Source organism: Ranitomeya imitator, chromosome 8, assembly GCF_032444005.1.
Source record: "Ranitomeya imitator isolate aRanImi1 chromosome 8, aRanImi1.pri, whole genome shotgun sequence".
Lineage (NCBI taxonomy): Eukaryota > Metazoa > Chordata > Amphibia > Anura > Dendrobatidae > Ranitomeya > Ranitomeya imitator.
The window spans coordinates 189,045,309-189,064,647 of record NC_091289.1 but is presented as its reverse complement, the minus strand read 5'-3'; the positions used below and the strand labels follow the sequence as shown (position 1 = coordinate 189,064,647).

General features: G+C 42.5%; 1 protein-coding gene across 1 annotated transcript; it reads right to left on the bottom strand.

The window, feature by feature from the left end:
• Nucleotides 1-276: 276 nt before the first annotated feature.
• LEPROT (leptin receptor overlapping transcript) lies at nucleotides 277-17,904 on the bottom strand. The gene is made up of 4 exons (XM_069738206.1): nucleotides 17,795-17,904; nucleotides 16,648-16,723; nucleotides 4,224-4,410; nucleotides 277-1,578 (listed from the first exon to the last, which is right to left on the bottom strand). Exons 1-4 carry the CDS (start codon nucleotides 17,808-17,810, stop codon nucleotides 1,462-1,464), a joined length of 396 nt encoding a protein of 131 aa, XP_069594307.1. The 5' UTR covers nucleotides 17,811-17,904; the 3' UTR covers nucleotides 277-1,461.
• Between the last annotated feature and the right edge of the window lie 1,435 nt (nucleotides 17,905-19,339).

The following is a 19,339-nucleotide window of genomic DNA, read 5'->3' as shown; positions in this document are numbered from 1 at the left end:
GTCTAATGTAGATGAGCTGTGTGAAAAATTTGCCATCAATTTTGAAGACCTGAATTACGAATTTAACCATTTCCTTTCTGAAGGAGAGAGAGAAAAAAAAAAGACTCAGACCCTGGCCAGTGTAATTACACAATAAAACTGGGCAAGTGGTTGGATAGGCGATCTGGTTTCATTCCCAGTAACTGTGGTCAGGGCTTTGAATGTAAATTATACCATGAAGCAAATGTGTAAAATTGGTCAGACGCCGTGGAATGTGTGGTTATAAGGGACGCAATATTCAGGCCAACGGATGGTTTATTTACAGCTTATGAGGAAACAGAATGAAACAGAAAACAGCAGTAAGTGGAGCTGCGTCCTTAACATGAAGTTTCTAAAATAAAGTTTCTGTGCTGATAAATTTACCAATATATTTTTACATGGTCTCAGGAGTCTCTCTTCTTTTCATGTGCTACATAGACACAAAGCTTATAATAAAATGCACACTACCTGTAGCCACCACTAGAGGGAGCCCAATGTCTGTATTGAACACTATGACAAATACCCTTCAGTGAGCTCCCTCTAGTGGTGGCTGACAGCAATGTAAACTGTACTATTGAACGCTTTTCTAAGGAAGATATTGGAGCATATATCTACAGATCTTTATTGCGGCCCAATTATTACATATAATACACAAGCTGCTATAAAGATATATTAGGATGTGAATTAAGAAGTTAAAATTCTGCAGATTCGCTGATCACTAGTTGAATGCACTAAACAAACTTTACTGACAGCTGTTGGGAAAATTATTAGTTCATGACTCTTCAGATGAGTGGCTGCCCTTGTAGTATATAGATCACCCGAGCTTGCGAGAGAAGTCATCAGGTAGGAAAGGGTGATCCATAGACAATCATATGAAACATGAACGGATAATTAAACAACCCCTTTAATAGAAACAAAACGAGAAGAAATCTACCATGCAGAAGATAAAAACTAATAAATGAACGAATGAAACAGTAAAAAAGTTAATAAAGTTATATTAAAATCACAATTACCGATTATTCTTCATTTTAAGTCAAAGGTTATACAAAAAAAGTGTCATTAATTTTTATTGTTTTTTAACCTTTCTGCATAAATTGTTACAAATATGGAAAAGTGCTTCAGTCTCAAGAAAAAAAAAAAAAAAAAAACACAAAAAGCAGTAGAAATGACACGCTGAATATTCCAAGTCTCAATGTGATATACATTTATAAAAGTCAGACCAGGATACACGTGTAAAACACGTACGTCTTTCAGAAAAAAAAGTTTTATCACAATAGTAAAGTTTACAAAACTAAACATATTTAAGAAGAAAAAAACTGGACGTACGGCCTCCCGCTGCTCCCTCATCATTAGATATACCGGCCATGATCAATATACTAGTGTTGTATATACAGAGGATAATCGTGCGGCTGTCTATACAATATGATGAGAGGCTGCTGCGGTTCACCACTGCTCCCAGCTAAAGTCATCGCCTCTTCCAAAGACAATGAAAAATCCCAGAATCGTTAGGAAAATCACTGCATTCCCTGCAAGGACCAGGCCGCATGCTCCCCAGAAGATCTGAAAGAAAACACACAACAAGTAATAAGAACATTTTCATATGGAACCACTGAAATATTTGCAGACAAATCTCCCATTTCTGTTATGGTCCTTGGACGCCACCTAGTGGCAAAGTTTCAGCACTACTTGATGGGTTATACACCTCTTTGAGTAGGTCCTTTATATCACAGACAATATTTTGTTTTTTCCTACCATTCTTTTAAGTGCCATTACTTTTTACATTTTTTTGTGTACAGAGTCATAGGAGGGTGCTGTGGTGTAGTGGGAAAACAGGGGACAAAATGATAAATGAGTGCTGTGACTTTTTCAGTCTCAGAATAAGTGGGGCTTCCAGATGTCAGACCCCAGCCAATAAGAAAGTAATGGCATATCCCAGCAATATACTATCCCCTTATAGGATGGGATTAGAAAACCTTACAGACTAAGGCTGCCGTCACACTATCAGTAGTATTTTACATCAGTATTTGTAAGCCAAAACCAGGAGTGGGTGATAAATGCAGAAGTGGTGCATGTGTTTCTATTATACTTTTCCTCTAATTGTTCCACTCCTGGTTTTGGCTACAAATACTGATGTAAAATGCTGACCAAATACTGATCGTGTGACGGCAGCCTAACACTACAACAGTAAGGATTTAGGAGCCGCAATGGTAAATGGGTCCCTATGAGCAGAGAAGGGCACAGGTTTGCAGGCATTCCTGCAACATAAAAAGCATAGAAGAGCTGTAATTGGTGAGAATCATGGGCACATATGGTTCTAGTTACCCAATGGTGGTAAATATTTTCTTAGTTCTCCGCCCACAAACTGTGCAATGAAAGCTTCCATAAAATCATGATGCAATTATTCAGCAACTGCCTCTGTAATCGCTTCTCTAATAAAATCTGCTTCCCTACCTGAAAACTTAGTCAGAATCTTACTGTCTCAAGGATTGTTTCAACAGATGAGATAATAGCCTGGAAAAAGCTTCAGCCAAGCCACCCAAGGTTTATATGAGGGGTATGAGCACCATCTGGTGGCATTTCTGAAAATCACACCGTGGGCAGCCGATGGGACCAGCTTATAATAAAGATGAGCAACTACATTCCCCCTGGATCAGTGGCCATGTCAGTAGCCAGGAACCCTGCAGACTGCCTCCTGCCTGCCGGCCTCCCTGCAGTCTCTTCTGATTTGTAGGCCTGGTACAATGTCATTGTTGTAGCATGACGCACAATGCTGCATCAGGGCTACTTGTCAGAAGAGGATAGTGGCAGGTATGAGGCAGTCTGCAGTGCTCTCGCCCAGTGGCCATTGACTACTGACCTGGGTCCTCTGAATCAATTTGCTCATCTGTAGCTTATAAGTCTGCAATTGCACACAAACGTTTGATCCCTGAATGTCTGATACACTGAAATTGACTTTCCTCACTGAAACATAACTGGTTTCACGTCTTATTGTCGCAGAGAACATGAAGAAGATCCGCTGGACTTAGCTAAGCGTGTGAGGCACAATGAACAGTAATAGATCCGTCAATAAATGACGTAACGGGACCCTCAAGCGTCATCGTCCCTTTCATATAGACTTTATTGTTATGAAAAACAGATCAAGCTGCTATCCAGACTGAACAAAAAAGTTATGCAGAATAGCGAGTGCAGCTCTGGAGTATAATACAGTATGGAAATCAGGTTCAATAATGTACTGTATGTACACAGTGACTGCACCAGCAGAATAGTGAGTGCAGCTCTGGAGTATAATACAGGAGGTAACTCAGGATCAGTAATGTAATGTATGTACACAGTGACTGCACCAGCAGAATAGTGAGTGCAGCTCTGGAGTATAATACAGGATGTAACTCAGGATCAGTAATGTAATATATGTACACAGTGACTGCACCAGCAGAATAGTGAGTGCAGCTCTGGAGTATAATACAGGATGTAACTCAGGGTCAGTAATGTAATATATGTACACAGTGACTGCACCAGCAGAATAGTGAGTGCAGCTCTGGGGTATAATACAGGATGTAACCCAGGATCAGTACAGGATCAGTAATGTAATGTATGTACACAGTGACTGCACCAGCAGAATAGTGAGTGCAGCTCTTTGGTATAATACAGGATGTAACTCAGGATCAGTAATGTATGTACACAGTTCTGCACCAGCAGAATAGTGAGTGCAGCTCTGGGGTATAATACAGGAAGTAACTCAGGATCAGTAATGTATGTACACAGTGACAGCACCAGCAGAATAGTGAGTGCAGCTCTGGGGTATAATACAGGAAGTAACTCAGGATCAGTAATGTATGTACACAGTGACAGCACCAGCAGAATAGTGAGTGCAGCTCTGGAGTATAATATAGGAAAACTCGTGTAGATTATTTATATGGTTAAATTATAAAATATTGCTTAAAGTTAAACACATTAATATTTTTTTTACCTTCAATACATATTTAAAAGAAGCTACTAAAAAATATGACCTAAAAGTCTAGAGAGCGTAATTGCAGCTGCAGCAATTCCACAAAATACAGAAAACATGAGAAACTGTCTGTACATACAAACTCATTATCTTTTCACACAAATGGGACTTACAAACACCCAACTTCCAATGGTAAAGGTTTTTTACTGCCATACTACGTTGAGGTTAACCTCTTCCATGGGAATCATACATTACGTACCACGTGCATCCTGGCAAGAACAATGGGGAGGCCAAATGCGGAGACCACAATCCCAGTGGTGAAAAAGTACGCCAATTCTCGGCAGGCACTGCTCGCTGCATCGCTGTCATCACTGACTCTTGTGGCAATAAAATGTGGAATGGGGCTAATAACGTAAAATATTAAAACAAAGAGGGGCCAATAGGTCCTGAAAAAAAAGAGAGAATTTAAGTTCCAGAAAGGACTTTATTGGAGAACAGGGGAAACTAGGGACAAAAATATGTGGTGGCACTAGAAGGGCTGTGACATAAGCAGCTGATAGTCAGGTGGTTAACATGGTGTTCTACTTTCACAGCCCAAAAGCAAAATATTTTATAAAATTGCAAAATCAGTCTCAGATACCATCTCCTGCGCCAGAACTACTCATAGATGGTCAATGTTTACATGGTTGCAGAGGTGAAGTGACATCAACTGCACGCGACCACTGCCGCCAATCACTGGGCTCAGCGGTACGCTAATATAGACAGTACAAGACCGCTGCAGACAGTGATTGGCTGCTGTGGTCACGTTCTGTCGATGGGAAGTCATCGCTCCAGCCACGTGAACAAAGACCGTCAAGGAGAAGAAGCGGTTTCCAAATTAAGAGAAATTGAAAAGTAAAAAAAAATATATAAACGCTTTACCGCCATTGTTTTTTCTTGCATTTATGATGTTCATTGTGCAGTAAAAATTATCTAGCAATATGATTCACCAGGTCAGTGCAATTATGGTGATACCAAACTTACCATATATGTTTTTCATTTAAGAGGTGGGAAAAAAGTTATGAAATATAAAAAAATAAAAAACTGTGTTCCTATTTTCAGAGGCTTGTAAGGTTTTAATTTTTTGGTTGATAACAGCTGTTTTTTTTGTGATAATTAAAAGAAAAAAAAAAAGGAGGGTATGCAAGCACAAGGATCACCATAGGTATAAAAATATGTTTATTGACAACAAACCAAAACATTTAAAAACAATATTGGTGTATTTTTTATTGGCTTTTTTTTTTTTGCATATTTTTCTACAGACAGATGGATTACACTCAAATACTATACTGTTGTGGTCTGTTAGGCTAGTTTCATATTTGCGTTTAAATCCGCAGCGTTTAAAACGCATCCACAAGTGGTGAAAAAAACACATGTAAACGCGTACAAACGCTGCGTTTTTTAGACGCATGCGTTGTCGCATGCGGTTAAAAAAACGCTGCGTTTGTACGCGTTTACATGCGTTTTATCCTGCGTTTGCGCATTTGGTACGCATGATGAGAAATTTCACAAGCTGGTTTTTGTTCATTCTGCTTCACAAAAATCGGAATAAAAAGCAATCAAAAATGTCACGTGCCCGAAAATGTTACCAATAAAAATGTCAACTCGTCCCGCAAAAAACAAGACCTCACATGACTCAGTGGACCAAAATATGGAAAAATTTTAGCTTTCAAAATGTGGTAACGCAAAAAATATTTTTTGGAATAAAAAGCGTCTTTCAGTGTGTGACAGCTAAACAAAAATCCACTAGAAAACCCCTTATAAATAGAAATCAAACCCCCCTTCATCACCCCCTTAGTTAGGGAAAAATTAAAAAAATAGAACTATTCTTACCGTTAATTCGGTTTCTAGGAACCTTCCACGACGGCATATGGAGGTTGTCTCTTTGCCCTAATGGGGAACAGGAAACACAGAGAGGTTTAAAAGGACCTCCCACCTCCCACCTGCCAGTGACTTACAACTGAAACCATAGCACCGGTTTACCTTCTGAATCCCAGAACTAGTCCAGGAATATGTATCGGGTGGGAAATTAGTGCCGTCGTGGAAGGTTCCTAGAAACCGAATTAACGGTAAGAATAATTCTATTTTCTCTAGTCACCTTCCACGACGGCATATGGAGGAATACCAACTAATTTGGCACTAGGGAGGGACAACGGCCTGCAGAACTTTACGGCCGAAGACTAAGTCCTTATTGGACAATACATCTAATCTGTAATGTTTAGAGAAAGTATGAAGTGAAGACCACGTTGCTGCCCTGCAGATCTGCTCTGGGGATGCACCTGCTCTTTCTGCCCAGGAGACTGACGTAGATCTTGTTGAATGGGCCTTGATCCCTACTGGAGGTATTTTGTTTTGAGCAAGGTAGGCTTCCGTTATAGCCTTTTTGATCCATGTAGCAATGGTACTTTTAGCTACTTTTTTACCCTTATTTTGCCCAGAGGGATGGACAAAGAGGTTATGATCGATTCTGAAAGCACGGGTCTGATCTAAGTATTGCAGCACAATACGTCGGACGTCCAGAGTGTTGAATCTTCTTTCTTCCGAATTTGCAGGATTATGGCAAAAGGTTGGTAGAACAATCTCTTGGGAACGATGAAAATCAGAGACTACCTTCGGAAGAAAAGAAGGATCTAGACGAAGTACTATTGAGTCATCTCTCACTAGAAGATACGGCTCTCTTATAGATAAGGCTTGTAGTTCACCCACTCTTCTAGCCGAAGTTATGGCTACCAAAAACACAGTTTTATAGGCAAGATTTTGAAGAGAGCAGGAGGACAAAGGTTCAAAAGGCGGGCCTGTAAGACCTTGAAGCACCACATTAAGATCCCATGGGGGAACTATTAACTGTTTTCTAGGATTCATCCTAGTTGCTGATGTTAAGAATCTTTTGGTCCAGCGATGACCTGCTAGATCTTGATCAAAAAAGGAGCTAAGTGCCGAGACCTGGACTTTGAGAGTACTGGGCCTAAGACCCATTTCTAAGCCTTTTTGTAAAAAATCTAAGATGTTAGGTATATTAGGCTTGAGAGGGTCTGGAAGGTTAGGTAAACAAAAAGACGAAAACTTTTTCCATATTTTGTTGTATATGGCGTTGGTTACTGGCTTTCTCGACTTTTGGAGAGTAGCTATGACGGGGTCCGATAGACCTTTTGCTTTCAACACGTGGGCTTCAGTAACCACGCTGCTAAGTTCCATTTCTGAGGGTCTGCGTGGAGAATAGGACCCTGAGAGAGGAGATTGTTCTTTTGAGGTAATATTACCGGTCCATCCACTTGTAGTTGGATGACCAAGTTGAACCAACTTCTCTTGGGCCAAAAAGGAGCTATCAAGATAGTCGGAGTCCCTTCTGATCGTATCTTCCTTAGAACCTTTGCCAGGATTGGGATTGGCGGAAATGCGTAGGCAAGCTGGAAGTGCCAATCTTGGACTAGGGCATCCAGACCTCTGGGATTGCCTCTTGGGTTCAAGGAAAAGAAGGTTTTGACTTTTGCGTTCTGGTAAGAGGCAAAGAGGTCGACCTCTGGAAGACCCCACTTTTGAACTAGCATATTGAACGTCTGAAGATCCAGGCTCCATTCGCCAGGATGAATGTCCTGGCGACTCAGGTAATCTGCTTGAATATTTGCAGTCCCTTTTAGGTGAATTGCCGTCAGGGACAGCAAGTGTTTTTCGGCCCAATAAAAAATTCGAGCGGAGATCTTTTTCAGACTGAGGATTTTTGTACTGCCCTGGTGCTTGATATGAGCCACCGTGGTCATATTGTCTGAATAGATCTGGACATGTTGACCAGAAATCTGACGGCTTGCTGCCAACAGGGCCTCTTCCACAGCTTTGAGTTCTCTGAAATTTGACGATTTGTTGCTGATTGACTGGTTCCAAAGACCTTGGTAAGGAACATGATTTATTATGGCTCCCCAGCCCCTCCTGCTGGCATGTCTTGATTGTGACTAGCGGAAGCTGAATCCAACTTACACCTTTCAGGAGGTTTGTGGAATTCATCCACCATGTTAAGGATGCTTTCACTCGACCGGGTGTGTGAATCCTTTTTATTAGAGTGCCAGGACGACCATCCCATCTGTCTAGAATGTGGGTTTGAAGAATTCTCGAGTGAGCTTGAGCCCAAGCCACTGATTGTATGCAGGCTGTCATAGAGCCTAAGAGAGACATTCCCTCCCGAAGAGTAGAAAATCTCGTCTCCTTGAATCTTCTGACTTTTGCTACTAATGGTAGCCTGTGATCGTCTGGGAGAAAGGACATCTGTTTTGCTGAGTCCAGAACCACACCCAAGAACTTTCTGGTTTTTGAGGGTTGAAGCTGTGATTTCTTCATATTTGGAATCCAACCCAGAGACTTCAATATCTCCAAAGTGGTTGACACATGGGACATCAGGGTCATCTCGGTGGGGGCTACTATCAGGAGATCGTCCAGGTAGGGCACTATGCAGACACCTTAACTCCGGATAAATGACACTGCTTCTGCCATGATTTTGGAGAATACTCTTGGTGCTGAGGAAATGCCGAAGGGAAGGACTCCAAACTGATAGTGCTCCACACGATGACTCCCCTGTATCGCAAACCTGAGGTATTTTCTGTGTCTCGGGTGGATAGGGATGTGAAAATATGCATCCTTTAGGTCGATGGTTGCCATAAAGGAGTGATGTCCTATCAGAGGAATTGCAGATCTTACAGACTCCATCTTGAACTTGCGATATTTCACATGTTGGTTTAGACCCTTTAGGTTTATAATAATTCTTACATCCCCTGAGGGTTTGGGTACTAAGAACAGCCGGGAATAATGTCCTTTTCCCTGTTCCAAAAGTGGAACTGGGGAGATCACATTTGATTTCATAAGATCCCTGAGACCTAGAGTCAATAAACTGTGATCTCTTGAAGTCGGCAGGGTAGTAATTTTTAGACCCTGAGGGGGGGAAGAAATTAACTCTATTAACAGGCCCTCCTTGATGACATTGAGGACCCAGTGGGAACTGGTGATATTTTCCCACTGACCCACATATTTCGAGAGTCTCCCCCCTACCGGGTCGGAGTCATTGCTTGTCCTGTTGGGACTGTTGCTGCTGCTGCTGGGGGACAAAAATATTTTTCCCTCTACCTTTTGCGTAACTCCACCCATTCCTGATTAATCATACTAACGATGTTAGCGTGCACCGGGAACCCCACTCTCTTCTCCGATCTGAGTCCACCAAACATCTGATCCTGTACGGACTGTGGTTCATATTCCTCTTCTAGGCCCATAGTATTACGGACAGCAGATACTAAATCCTCAATATAATCTGAGGAAAAGAGGTATTTCCTGACCTCAGCTTTAGGTGATACAGGATCTTCCCAGCCCACAGATGAAGTATGGGAGAGGTCTGAATCAGAGTCCGATTCGACCACCTGAATTTTCCTCTTTTTAGCTGGGGAATGTGGTGGCGGAGGTGGAGGAGTAGTAAAAGCTGCTAACGAAGATTGCATCTCCTGTTTTACTAAGGAGCGAATTTCATCCAGCAGAGATGGTTGCTCAGCTTTTACAATCTTGTCAGTACATGGCTGGCAGAGTCTTTTGTCCCAGTTAAGAGGGAATTTAGTAGAACAGACTGGGCACTTCTTTTTAATAGCGGCTTTAGGGGCAGACTTCTCTCCCTGAAATGACAAGGGAGAGGGGAGTGAGGACATTAAACCCCCTATAGGTACTACCTCCCGGATCCTATCCCTGCAAAACACTTACTGTAGCAGGGGTAGCGCTGGGCTCCGCAGATGCAGGGCACAAGGAACCATCCATACTGGGAAAAATAGTCTTACCTCAGTGGTGGTTCAGCAGGGTTTAAGAACGCTGTCCGCACCTGCCTCCAGCAATCAACAGTTCCCCCTCCCCCTCCGGGATCCATGTGAGGGGACGCCATCAGTCCGACACACCGGCCGGCGAACCCGGAAGAAGCGGCCTCCAGGAGAACGAAGGACCGGAAGTGACGCGCGAGACCGCCGACGTCACATCCGGAACGCCGAGCCGGCAATGGAGGGGGAGAACGCCGAGCAGCTCATGGAGGAGCCCAGCGAGGGATCCCAGGCCTGCTTTGCCCTCGTGGGGGCGCGGGAAGGCCGGGAGGGGGTCCCTGAGGCACCTGCATAGCAGGACGACGGGAGCACCAGGGGAGGAGGCGGAGCGCGACCATCAGCTGCCCGGCTATAACAGGCAGAGCCTGCACAAAGGTACCGCAGTCGCCGGCCACAACAGCACCTGGAGACCTCTCCCTGTCCCATGGGGAACAGGAAAGACACTGGCAGGTGGGAGGTCCTTTTAAACCTCTCTGTGTTTCCTGTTCCCCATTAGGGCAAAGAGACAACCTCCATATGCCGTCGTGGAAGGTGACTAGAGAAAAATGTATTTATTTCCATTTTCCCATTAGGGTTAGGGCTAGGGTTTGGATCCCTTTATCACCTTGATGGTGGCTTAGGGTTAGGGTTAGGATCCCTTTATCACCTTGATGTTGGGGGTGGCTTATCAGTGTCTAGACTTGGTTTTCTCTATTGAAACGCATGCGTTCAAAAACGCTACCAAACGCATGTGCTTAAAAACGCATGCGTTTACATAGACAGTAATGCTTTTTTTTTTCACGCAAACCGTGCGCAATTGAACGCATGGGTTTCCTGGCGGCAAATAGAAGCCTCTAAAATTACATGTTGCATTTCCGCGCCAAGCCGCAAGCGACAAAAAGACACATGTGTCGTCAAACGCGGCAAAACGCGAACAAAAAAAAAGCATGCGTTTTTAATGTTAAATAAAGAAAAACACGACGCATGCGTTTATATGCAGTACAAACGCTGCGGCAAAAAACGCAAATGTGAAACCAGCCTTATTCTGTTATGGAATTGTATGTTTTTTTTAGTGTTTTTAACCCCTTCGTGACATGCGCCGTACTATTACTGCGCTGCCGGCACTGCATTAGTGCCAGCAGCAGTACTAGTACGGCGCACCGATCACCGCGGTCTCGCGCTGAGCGCCGCGGTGATCGGGTGCGGGTGTCAGCTGTATATGACAGCTGACACCCCGCAGCAATGCCCACGATCGGCGCTATCGCCGATCGCGGGCATTTAACCCCTCTGATGCCACTGTCAGTAGTGACAGCGGCATAGAGGGGGATCGCGCAGGGACGGGGGCTCCCTGCGCTCTCCCACCGGAGCAACGCAATGAGATCGCGTTGCTCCGGTGACCCGGAAGGAGTCCCCGGATCCAAGATGGTAGCCGGACTCCTTCCGGGTCATGAAGTGACCTGGCTAGCCGGCGCCTGCTGAGAGCAGGCGCCAGAAAGCCACCTAAACTGCCTGTCAGATCGTTGATCTGACAGAGTGCTATGCACAGTGTCAGATCAACGATCTGATCTAATACAGAGATGTCCCACCCTGGGACAATGTTAGAAAGTAAAAAAAAAAAAAAAAATAGAATGTGTAAAAAAAAAAAAAAAAAATCCCCAAATAAAAAAAAACACATTTCCCAATAAATCCATTTATTTATGTAAAAAAAAAAAAAAAACAATAAATGTACACATATTTGGTATCGCCGCGTCCGTAACGACCCGCTCTATAAAACTATCCCACTAGTTAACCCCTTCAGTGAACACCGCAAAAAAAAAAAAAAAAAAACAAGGCAAAAAACAACGCTTTATTATCATACAGGCGAACAAAAAGTGGAATAACACGCGATCAAAACGACAGATATAAATAACCATGGTACCGCTGAAAACGTCATCTTGTCCCGCAAAAAAAAAGCCACCATACAGCATCAGCAGAAAAATAAAAAAGTTATAGCTCTCAGAATAATGCGATGCAAAAACAATTATTTTTTTATATAAAATAGTTTTTGTTGTGTAAAAGCGCCAAAACATAAAAAAAATTACATAAATGAGGTATCGCTGTAATCGTACTGACCCGAAGAATAAAACTGCTTTATCCATTTTACCACACGTGGAACGGTATAAACGCCCCCCCTAAAAGAAATTCATGAATAGCTGGTTTTTGTTCATTCCGCCTCCCAAAAATCGGAATAAAAAGCGATCAAAAAATGTCATCTGCCTGAAAATGTTACCAATAAAAACGTCAACTCGTCCCGCAAAAAACAAGACCTCATATGACTCTGTGGGCCAAAATATGGATAAATTATAGCTCTCAAAATGTGGTGATGCAAAAACTATTTTTTGCAATAAAAAGCGTCTTTTAGTGTGTGACGGCTGCCAACCCTAAAAATCCACTAAAAAACCCGCTATAAAAGTAAATCAAACCCCCCTTCATCACCCCCTTAGTTAGGGAAAAATAATAAAATGTAAAAAAATGTATTTATTTCCATTTTCCCATTAGGGCTAGGGTTAGGGCTAGGGTTAGGGTTTCAGTTATAATTGGGGGTTTCCACTGTTTAGGCACATCAGGGGGTCTCCAAACGCGACATGGCGTCCGATCTCAATTCCAGCCAATTCTGCTTTGAAAAAGTAAAACAGTGCTCCTTCCCTTCCGAGCTCTCCTGTGTGCCCAAACAGTGGTTCCCCCCAACATATGGGGTATCAGCGTTCTCAGGACAAGTTGGACAACAACTTTTGGGGTCCAATTTGTCCTGTTACCCTTGGGAAAATAAAAACATAGGGGATAAAATATCATTTTCGTGGAAAAAAAAAATATTTTTTATTTTCACGGCTCTGCGTTATAAACTGTAGTGAAACACTTGTTGGTTCAAAGCTCTCACAACACATCTAGATAAGTTCCTTGGGGGGTCTAGTTTCCAATATGGGGTCACTTGTGGGGGGTTTCTACTGTTTAGGTACATCAGGGGCTCTGCAAATGCAACATGAAGCCTGCAGACCAATCCATCTAAGTCTGCATTTCAAATGGCGCTCCTTCCCTTCCGAGCTCTGCCGTGCACCCAAACAGTGGTTCCCCCCAACATATGGGGTATCAGCGTTCTCAGGACAAGTTAGACAACAACTTTTGGGGTCCAATTTGTCCTGTTACCCTTGGGAAAATAAAAACATAGGGGATAAAATATCATTTTCGTGGAAAAAAAAATATTTTTTTATTTTCACGGCTCTGCGTTATAAACTGTAGTGAAACACTTGTTGGTTCAAAGCTCTCACAACACATCTAGATAAGTTCCTTGGGGGGTCTAGTTTCCAATATGGGGTCACTTGTGGGGGGTTTCTACTGTTTAGGTACATCAGGGGCTCTGCAAATGCAACATGACACCTGCAGTCCATTCCATCTAAGTCTGCATTTCAAACGATGCTCCTTCCCTTCCGAGCTCTGCCATGCACTCAAACGGTGGTTCCCCCCCACATGTGGGGTATCAGCGTACTCAGGACAAATTGGACAATAACATTTGTGGTCCAATTTCTCCTGTTACCCTTGGGGAAAAAAAAATTGCGGGCTAAAACATCATTTTGTGGAAAGAAAAAATGATTTTTTAATTTTCACAATGCTACATTCTAAACTTTAGTGAAACAATTGGGGGTTAAAAGTGCTCACCACACATCTAGATAAGTTCCTTAGGGGGTCTTCTTTCCAAAATAGGGTCACTTGTGGGGGGTTTCCGCTGTTAAGGCACGTCAGGGGCTCTCCAAATGCGACATGGCGTCCGATCTCAATTCCAGCCAATTTTGCATTGAAAAGTCAAATGGCACTCCTTCCCTTCCGAGCTCTGCCATGCGCTCAAACAGTGGTTTATCCCCATATATGAAGTATCGACGTACTCAGGACAAATTGCACAACAACTTTTGGGGTCCAATTTATCCTTTTACCCTTGGGAAAATAAAAAATTTGGGGCAAAAAGATCATTTTTTGTGAAAATTAATATAAATTTTTTTTACGGCTCTACATTATAAACTTCTGTGAAGCACTTGGAGGTTCAAAGTGCTCACCACACATGTAGATTAGTTCCTTAGGGGGTCTACTTTCCAAAATGGTGTCACTTGTGGGGGTTTCCACTGTTTAGGCACATCAGGGGCTCTCCAATCGTGACATGGGCTCCGATCTCAATTCCAGCAAATCTTGCATTGAAAAGTCAAATGGCGCTCCTTCCCTTCCGAGCTCTGCCATGTGCCCAAACAGTGGTTTACCCCCACATATGGGGTATCGGCGTACTCAGGACAAATTGTACAACGACTTTTGTGGTCCAATTTCTCCTGTTACCCTTGGTAAAATGAAACAAATAGGACCTGAAGTAAAAATTTTGTGAAAAAAAAGTTAAATGTTCAATTTTTTTAAACATTCAAAAAATTCCTGTGAAGCACCTGAAGGGTTAATAAACTTTTTGAATGTGGTTTTGAGTACCTTGAGGGGTGCAGTTTTTAGAATGGTGTCACTTTTGGGCATTTTCTGTCATATAGACCCCTCAAAGTCACTTCAAGTGTGAGGTGGTCCGTAAAAAAATGGTTTTGCAAATTTTGTTGCAAAAATGAGAAATCCCTGGTCAACTTTTAACCCTTATAACGTCCTAACAAAAAAAAATTATGTTTCCAAAATTGTGCTGATGTAAAGCAGACATGTGGGAAATGTTGTTTATTAACTATATTATGTGATATAACTCTCTAATTTAAGGGCATATAAACTAAGAGTTTGAAAATTGCTAAATTTTCATAATTTCCGACAAATTTTTGTTTTTTTCACAAATAAATGCAAGTCATATCGAAGAAGTTTTACCACTATCATGAAGTACAATATGTCACGAGAAAACAATGTCAGAATCATCAGGATCCGTTGAAGCGTTTCAGAGTTATGACCTCATAAAGTGACAGTGGTCAGAATTGTAAAAATTGGCCCGGTCACTTAGGTGAAAACAGGCTTTGGGGTGAAGGGGTTAAATGTTTTTGTCTTTTGTTGTTAATAAACATACCATATACATTTTTTATATTCCTGGTGATCCTTGTGCTTGCATACCCTCTTTTTTCTTCTATTATATCAGTTCAGTTATCGGACAGGTAGATCCCTATCATATTTATAGTGGTGCTCTCTATTTTTCCCTTTGGCTGAGCTGTATTTTTTAAGACAAGCTGCCTTTTTTTTTATTGATACCATTTTGTGGTATATACGACATTCTGATATCTCTTTATTGCAATCTTTGCCAGAGCTGTGGCAACCAAAAATCCACAATTCTAGCATTTCTATTTGTTTACTCATTAAGGCATTTACCCATTGAGTTAATTTTACATTTTGATAGACTGGACTTTACAGACACAACAATACTGCATATGCTTATTTTTTGTGAAGGTACAGATGAATGGCCTCGGGGAGACCAAAACATCCAACACCGCGGAGACACCATCACGTGTTTCTCAACGCAGTGATCCAGAACACTGCCCCCATCCCTTATGGGAAATATGCAAATGCATGTAAAGTAAGCTGCGGAGACACCATCACGTGTTTCTCGACGCAAGCAATGAATAGCCAGGCCTTTCCCCAGGAAGGAACAACCACGGGAAGGGCAGCCTCCAATAAAGGAAAACATCCAATAAAGGAAAACCACCTATGCCAAGCATGGTATCCATCCACAGACAGCTGTTTCGGGGTTTTTGCCCCTCAAACATTGGATGTTTTCCTTTATTGGATGCTGCCCTTCCCGTGGTTGTTCCTTCCCGGGGAAAGGCCTGGCTATTCATTGCTTGCGTCGAGAAACACGTGATGGTGTCTCCGCAGCTTACTTTATATGCTTATTTTTTGTTTTATTTCTTCATTTTTAAAGGGGTAAATGGCAGTGTGATTTGAATTTTTTTAAAAAATTTTTTTTCAATTTTTCTCTAAGTTTCATCAGGGTATGTGTACACGATTAGGAATTAGCAGCGCTATGGAAGCAGCACATGTCCGCTGTGTCCAAAGCACTGCCGGCTATTGAACGCAGTTGAATCCGCATGTGTTCACTGAACCGTGCAGATTCACAGCGTGCATTAGATTGTATGGGTGATATATATCTTGCGGGGACTCGCTTCTCCGCACGATAAATAAACATGCTGCGGTCTGGAGAGACACACCGCATGTCCGTCTCTGTGGGTGAGCCGTGGGCGTCTCTGGACGCATAGTGGGCGTCTTTGGACGCATAGTGGGCGTCGGATTTCTTGAAATCCCATCCACTAAGCTGTAACATCTGGACACTGCGGGTTGGACGCTGTGCAAGTACGCAGCGTCCAACCCACAGCGTTTATTGATAGTGTGCACATACCTTTAGGGAGCATGAATCTATGACCGTCTGTATGCATGTACTAAATACTGCAATATATGATATTGTGGTATTTAGTAAAAAAAAATAAAAATAAATCATGGACTCCCAAGAACACAAGGAAGAGCCTGTTCTTCACAGAAGCATTGTTATGGCAGGTACAGGGGTCTTCAGTAGAACCCAAGATGCCATAACCCGATGTCACCCCATGGACCACGTTGTGTGGGTGAATGGAAAGGTGCCACCCTCCCCCAGAGCTTGACAGCAGCATTTAAGGAGTTAACAGCAATGGACAGATTTGAGCTTCACTCCCTGCTGCGGGAGGCAGATAGATGCAGGCTCAGGATCATACACAGGAAACTGATGTTTGATGTCAGGAAGGGGTTAAAGTTTAAAAGTGTAAATCCCCTTTAACAATTCACACGTCAATCACAAATATATTACAGGATCCTTACTTGTAAGTCTCTAAGGCACATCCCAGCATGAGAAAGGTCAAACCAATGGCTCCACTAAATGATAAGGCGACAAGTGCTATAAAAAAAAAATATATATATATGAAAAAAAGTGTAATAACCACAATTATCGCTTACAGATGTAATGCAGAGTAGATCTGTCGCCCAGAAAGGCTTTATAAATAAAGTTTTAACGAGGCAATAATTTGTTAGCAATTTATACGTTACCTGACCAAGGACCAAGGCTAATGAGCGCACATGGGGGCACTTACTTATTTCATCCAAACTGAATGCCGGTTGTATAATATGGCGCCAAAATGAACAAGATGACGCACGAGGCCGAGCTCATGCGTCAATTCACACATTCTATGCGCCCAGCATTAGGAAGTTGATAAATGAAATTCACACATGCAAAAGTAACGAGTGACAAGCGGAAGCAAAAGAAGAACGTCAGCGGTTTACGGGACCCGCCTGCGCTCAGGTTAGCGCCATTAAAAAAATAAAAACACACTATACGCCTTCATAAAAAAACGTAATCAAAAGCGATCACGGCAGTGTGTATGTATGAAGCCCAGAATGATAGCAATAGAAAAAATACAGCAAGCCCTGAAACTGTTGGGTTAGGGGGGAAGGGGGGGGAAGATACGGATGTAAAAAAATTAATAAATGGCGACAAAAAAAAAGTTCCAATAGAGTTTTAATTAATAAAACACTATAAAGGTTGGTATAGCTGTACTCGTACTCAACGCTACAAGTCAATGGACGCCATGACAATAATGGGGGAATTGTGGGTTTTTCTTTTTTTTCCACCAGACTTTAAACTTGTTCCCCACTTTTTCATTAATCGATTCAGTAAAATAAACGACGGCGTTCAAAACTACGACTCGTCCCAAAAAAAACGACTCTTCGTACCACTATATGGACGGTAAAATACAAAAAAATATGGCTCTTGGAAGAAGGAGGAAAAATAAAATAAAAGGGCATGGTCATGAAGGGGTTAAATCAATAGTCACACTGTTTCCAGCGTTTTGCGCACAGAATTGCAGCAGTTGCTTCCTTTACGGCCAGTAATAGTTCGGCCTCGATACTTTATACACAGGACTGAATTTCGTGAGCCTTTTTGCACAGTATATAAAGAATCCGCCCATACCTTTTATCCCCGCCATGTTGGCGAACGGCTATCTTTGGTACAGTGTTTACACCGCAGCTTCCTGACTGCCAGCCACTGAGAGGAAACAGGAAGCTGACAGGAAAGCTGCACGCTGCACTGCGATTGGTCACATTCACCTGTCAGTCATGTAACATAGGTCCTGATTGGCCGGTCTGATCTCCCGCCTTCCTACTTTGTAGTTTTTTTTCCCCCTTCAGTTGCTGTGAAATCATAGTGAGAGAGGGCAGATTACGAGAGAGAACGTTCTGATTGGTCAAGAGGAGCGCGTCAGGAAGATTATGCCGATTTTTGATTGGAAGATAGGAGTGGCTTGACAAAGACGTGCATTTCTATTGGACGTTCATCTTTTCCTCAGAGAGACAGCGCTGTGTGACGTCGAGCAGTCAGCTGCTTTGTGGGAAGCCTCCAGTTACCTCATCCATGTTTTTCCTGTGACCTCTCGGCTGCAGATTTGTCATTTTTCATTTGTAAGTATTTTAGGGCACAAAAATGGTAAAATAATAAAAAAACACCTATTATTTTTGAACATTTTTGTTTGTATTTTTTTTTGGGGGGGGGGAAATGTATGGTAAGAATATCCTGGTAACACGATTCTCCAGGTCGGTACCATTACGGCGATAACATTTTTATTTTTCCATGGACGGAGCTGGGTGAGGGTTTGATTTTTGCGCGTCGAGCTGATGAGTTTATCGATACCAACTTTGACGACATGCGAAGTAGCTATCGTTTTTTATTGTGTGTTTTTTTTTAGAGAAGTGCGAGTGGAAAACAGCGATTTTTTTTTTTTTTTTTTTTTTTGATTTTTTTTTTCCTCGGGTTAATTTTATATTTTGATAGTCTGGACGTTTCCGGACGCAACAATACCAAATATGTTTATATTTATATATTTCAATGAGGAAAAAAAATGATTAGAATTATTTATTTTTTTTAACAATTTTTATTTATTTATTTTTACAATTTTTAGTCCCTTATACTTTAGTACCATAGTTTGGCAATATATAGGTTAAATCTGTCTTCTTTGAAGGCTAACCTGCCCAGCCGTGGGCGGCCCCGGTGCCAGCAGTGGACCCCCCACCTGTCATCACAACGTCAGCTGTAGCGGCATTTAGCCGATACAGCTGATCGCATTGATGGGAGGAGCGCTACACGCCTTCTCCCATTATCCCCCTCTCAGCGTTTGACGTCACCGACACAGACACTGACAACGGGCGCAATGTCGTCACTAACCGGCGCCTGCTGTCAGGAGATGAGCAGGCGCTCAGAGCTGCGGGAGGAAGAGAGGTGAGTATTTATTTTTTATGGGGGCTGCCTAATACTACAGGGTCTGCCTCTAGGGGTGCTGCCTTATACTACAGGGTCTGCCTATGGGGTTCTGTCTTATACTACTGGGTCTGCCTGTGGGATGCTGCTTTATACTACAGGGTCAGCCTATTGGGGTTCTGCCTTATAATACAGGGTCAGCCTATGGGGGTGCTGCCTTATACTATATGGGTCTGTCTATAGGGGTGCTGCCTTATACTACAG

Coding starts and splice junctions, on each gene's coding strand:
- LEPROT (XM_069738206.1), bottom strand. Junction 4,411..16,647: donor TGTGCCTTAGAGACTTACAA/GTAAGGATCCTG, acceptor CTTTTTTTTCAG/GACCTATTGGCCCCTCTTTG. Junction 1,579..4,223: donor TTCTTGCCAGGATGCACGTG/GTACGTAATGTA, acceptor GTTTTCTTTCAG/ATCTTCTGGGGAGCATGCGG.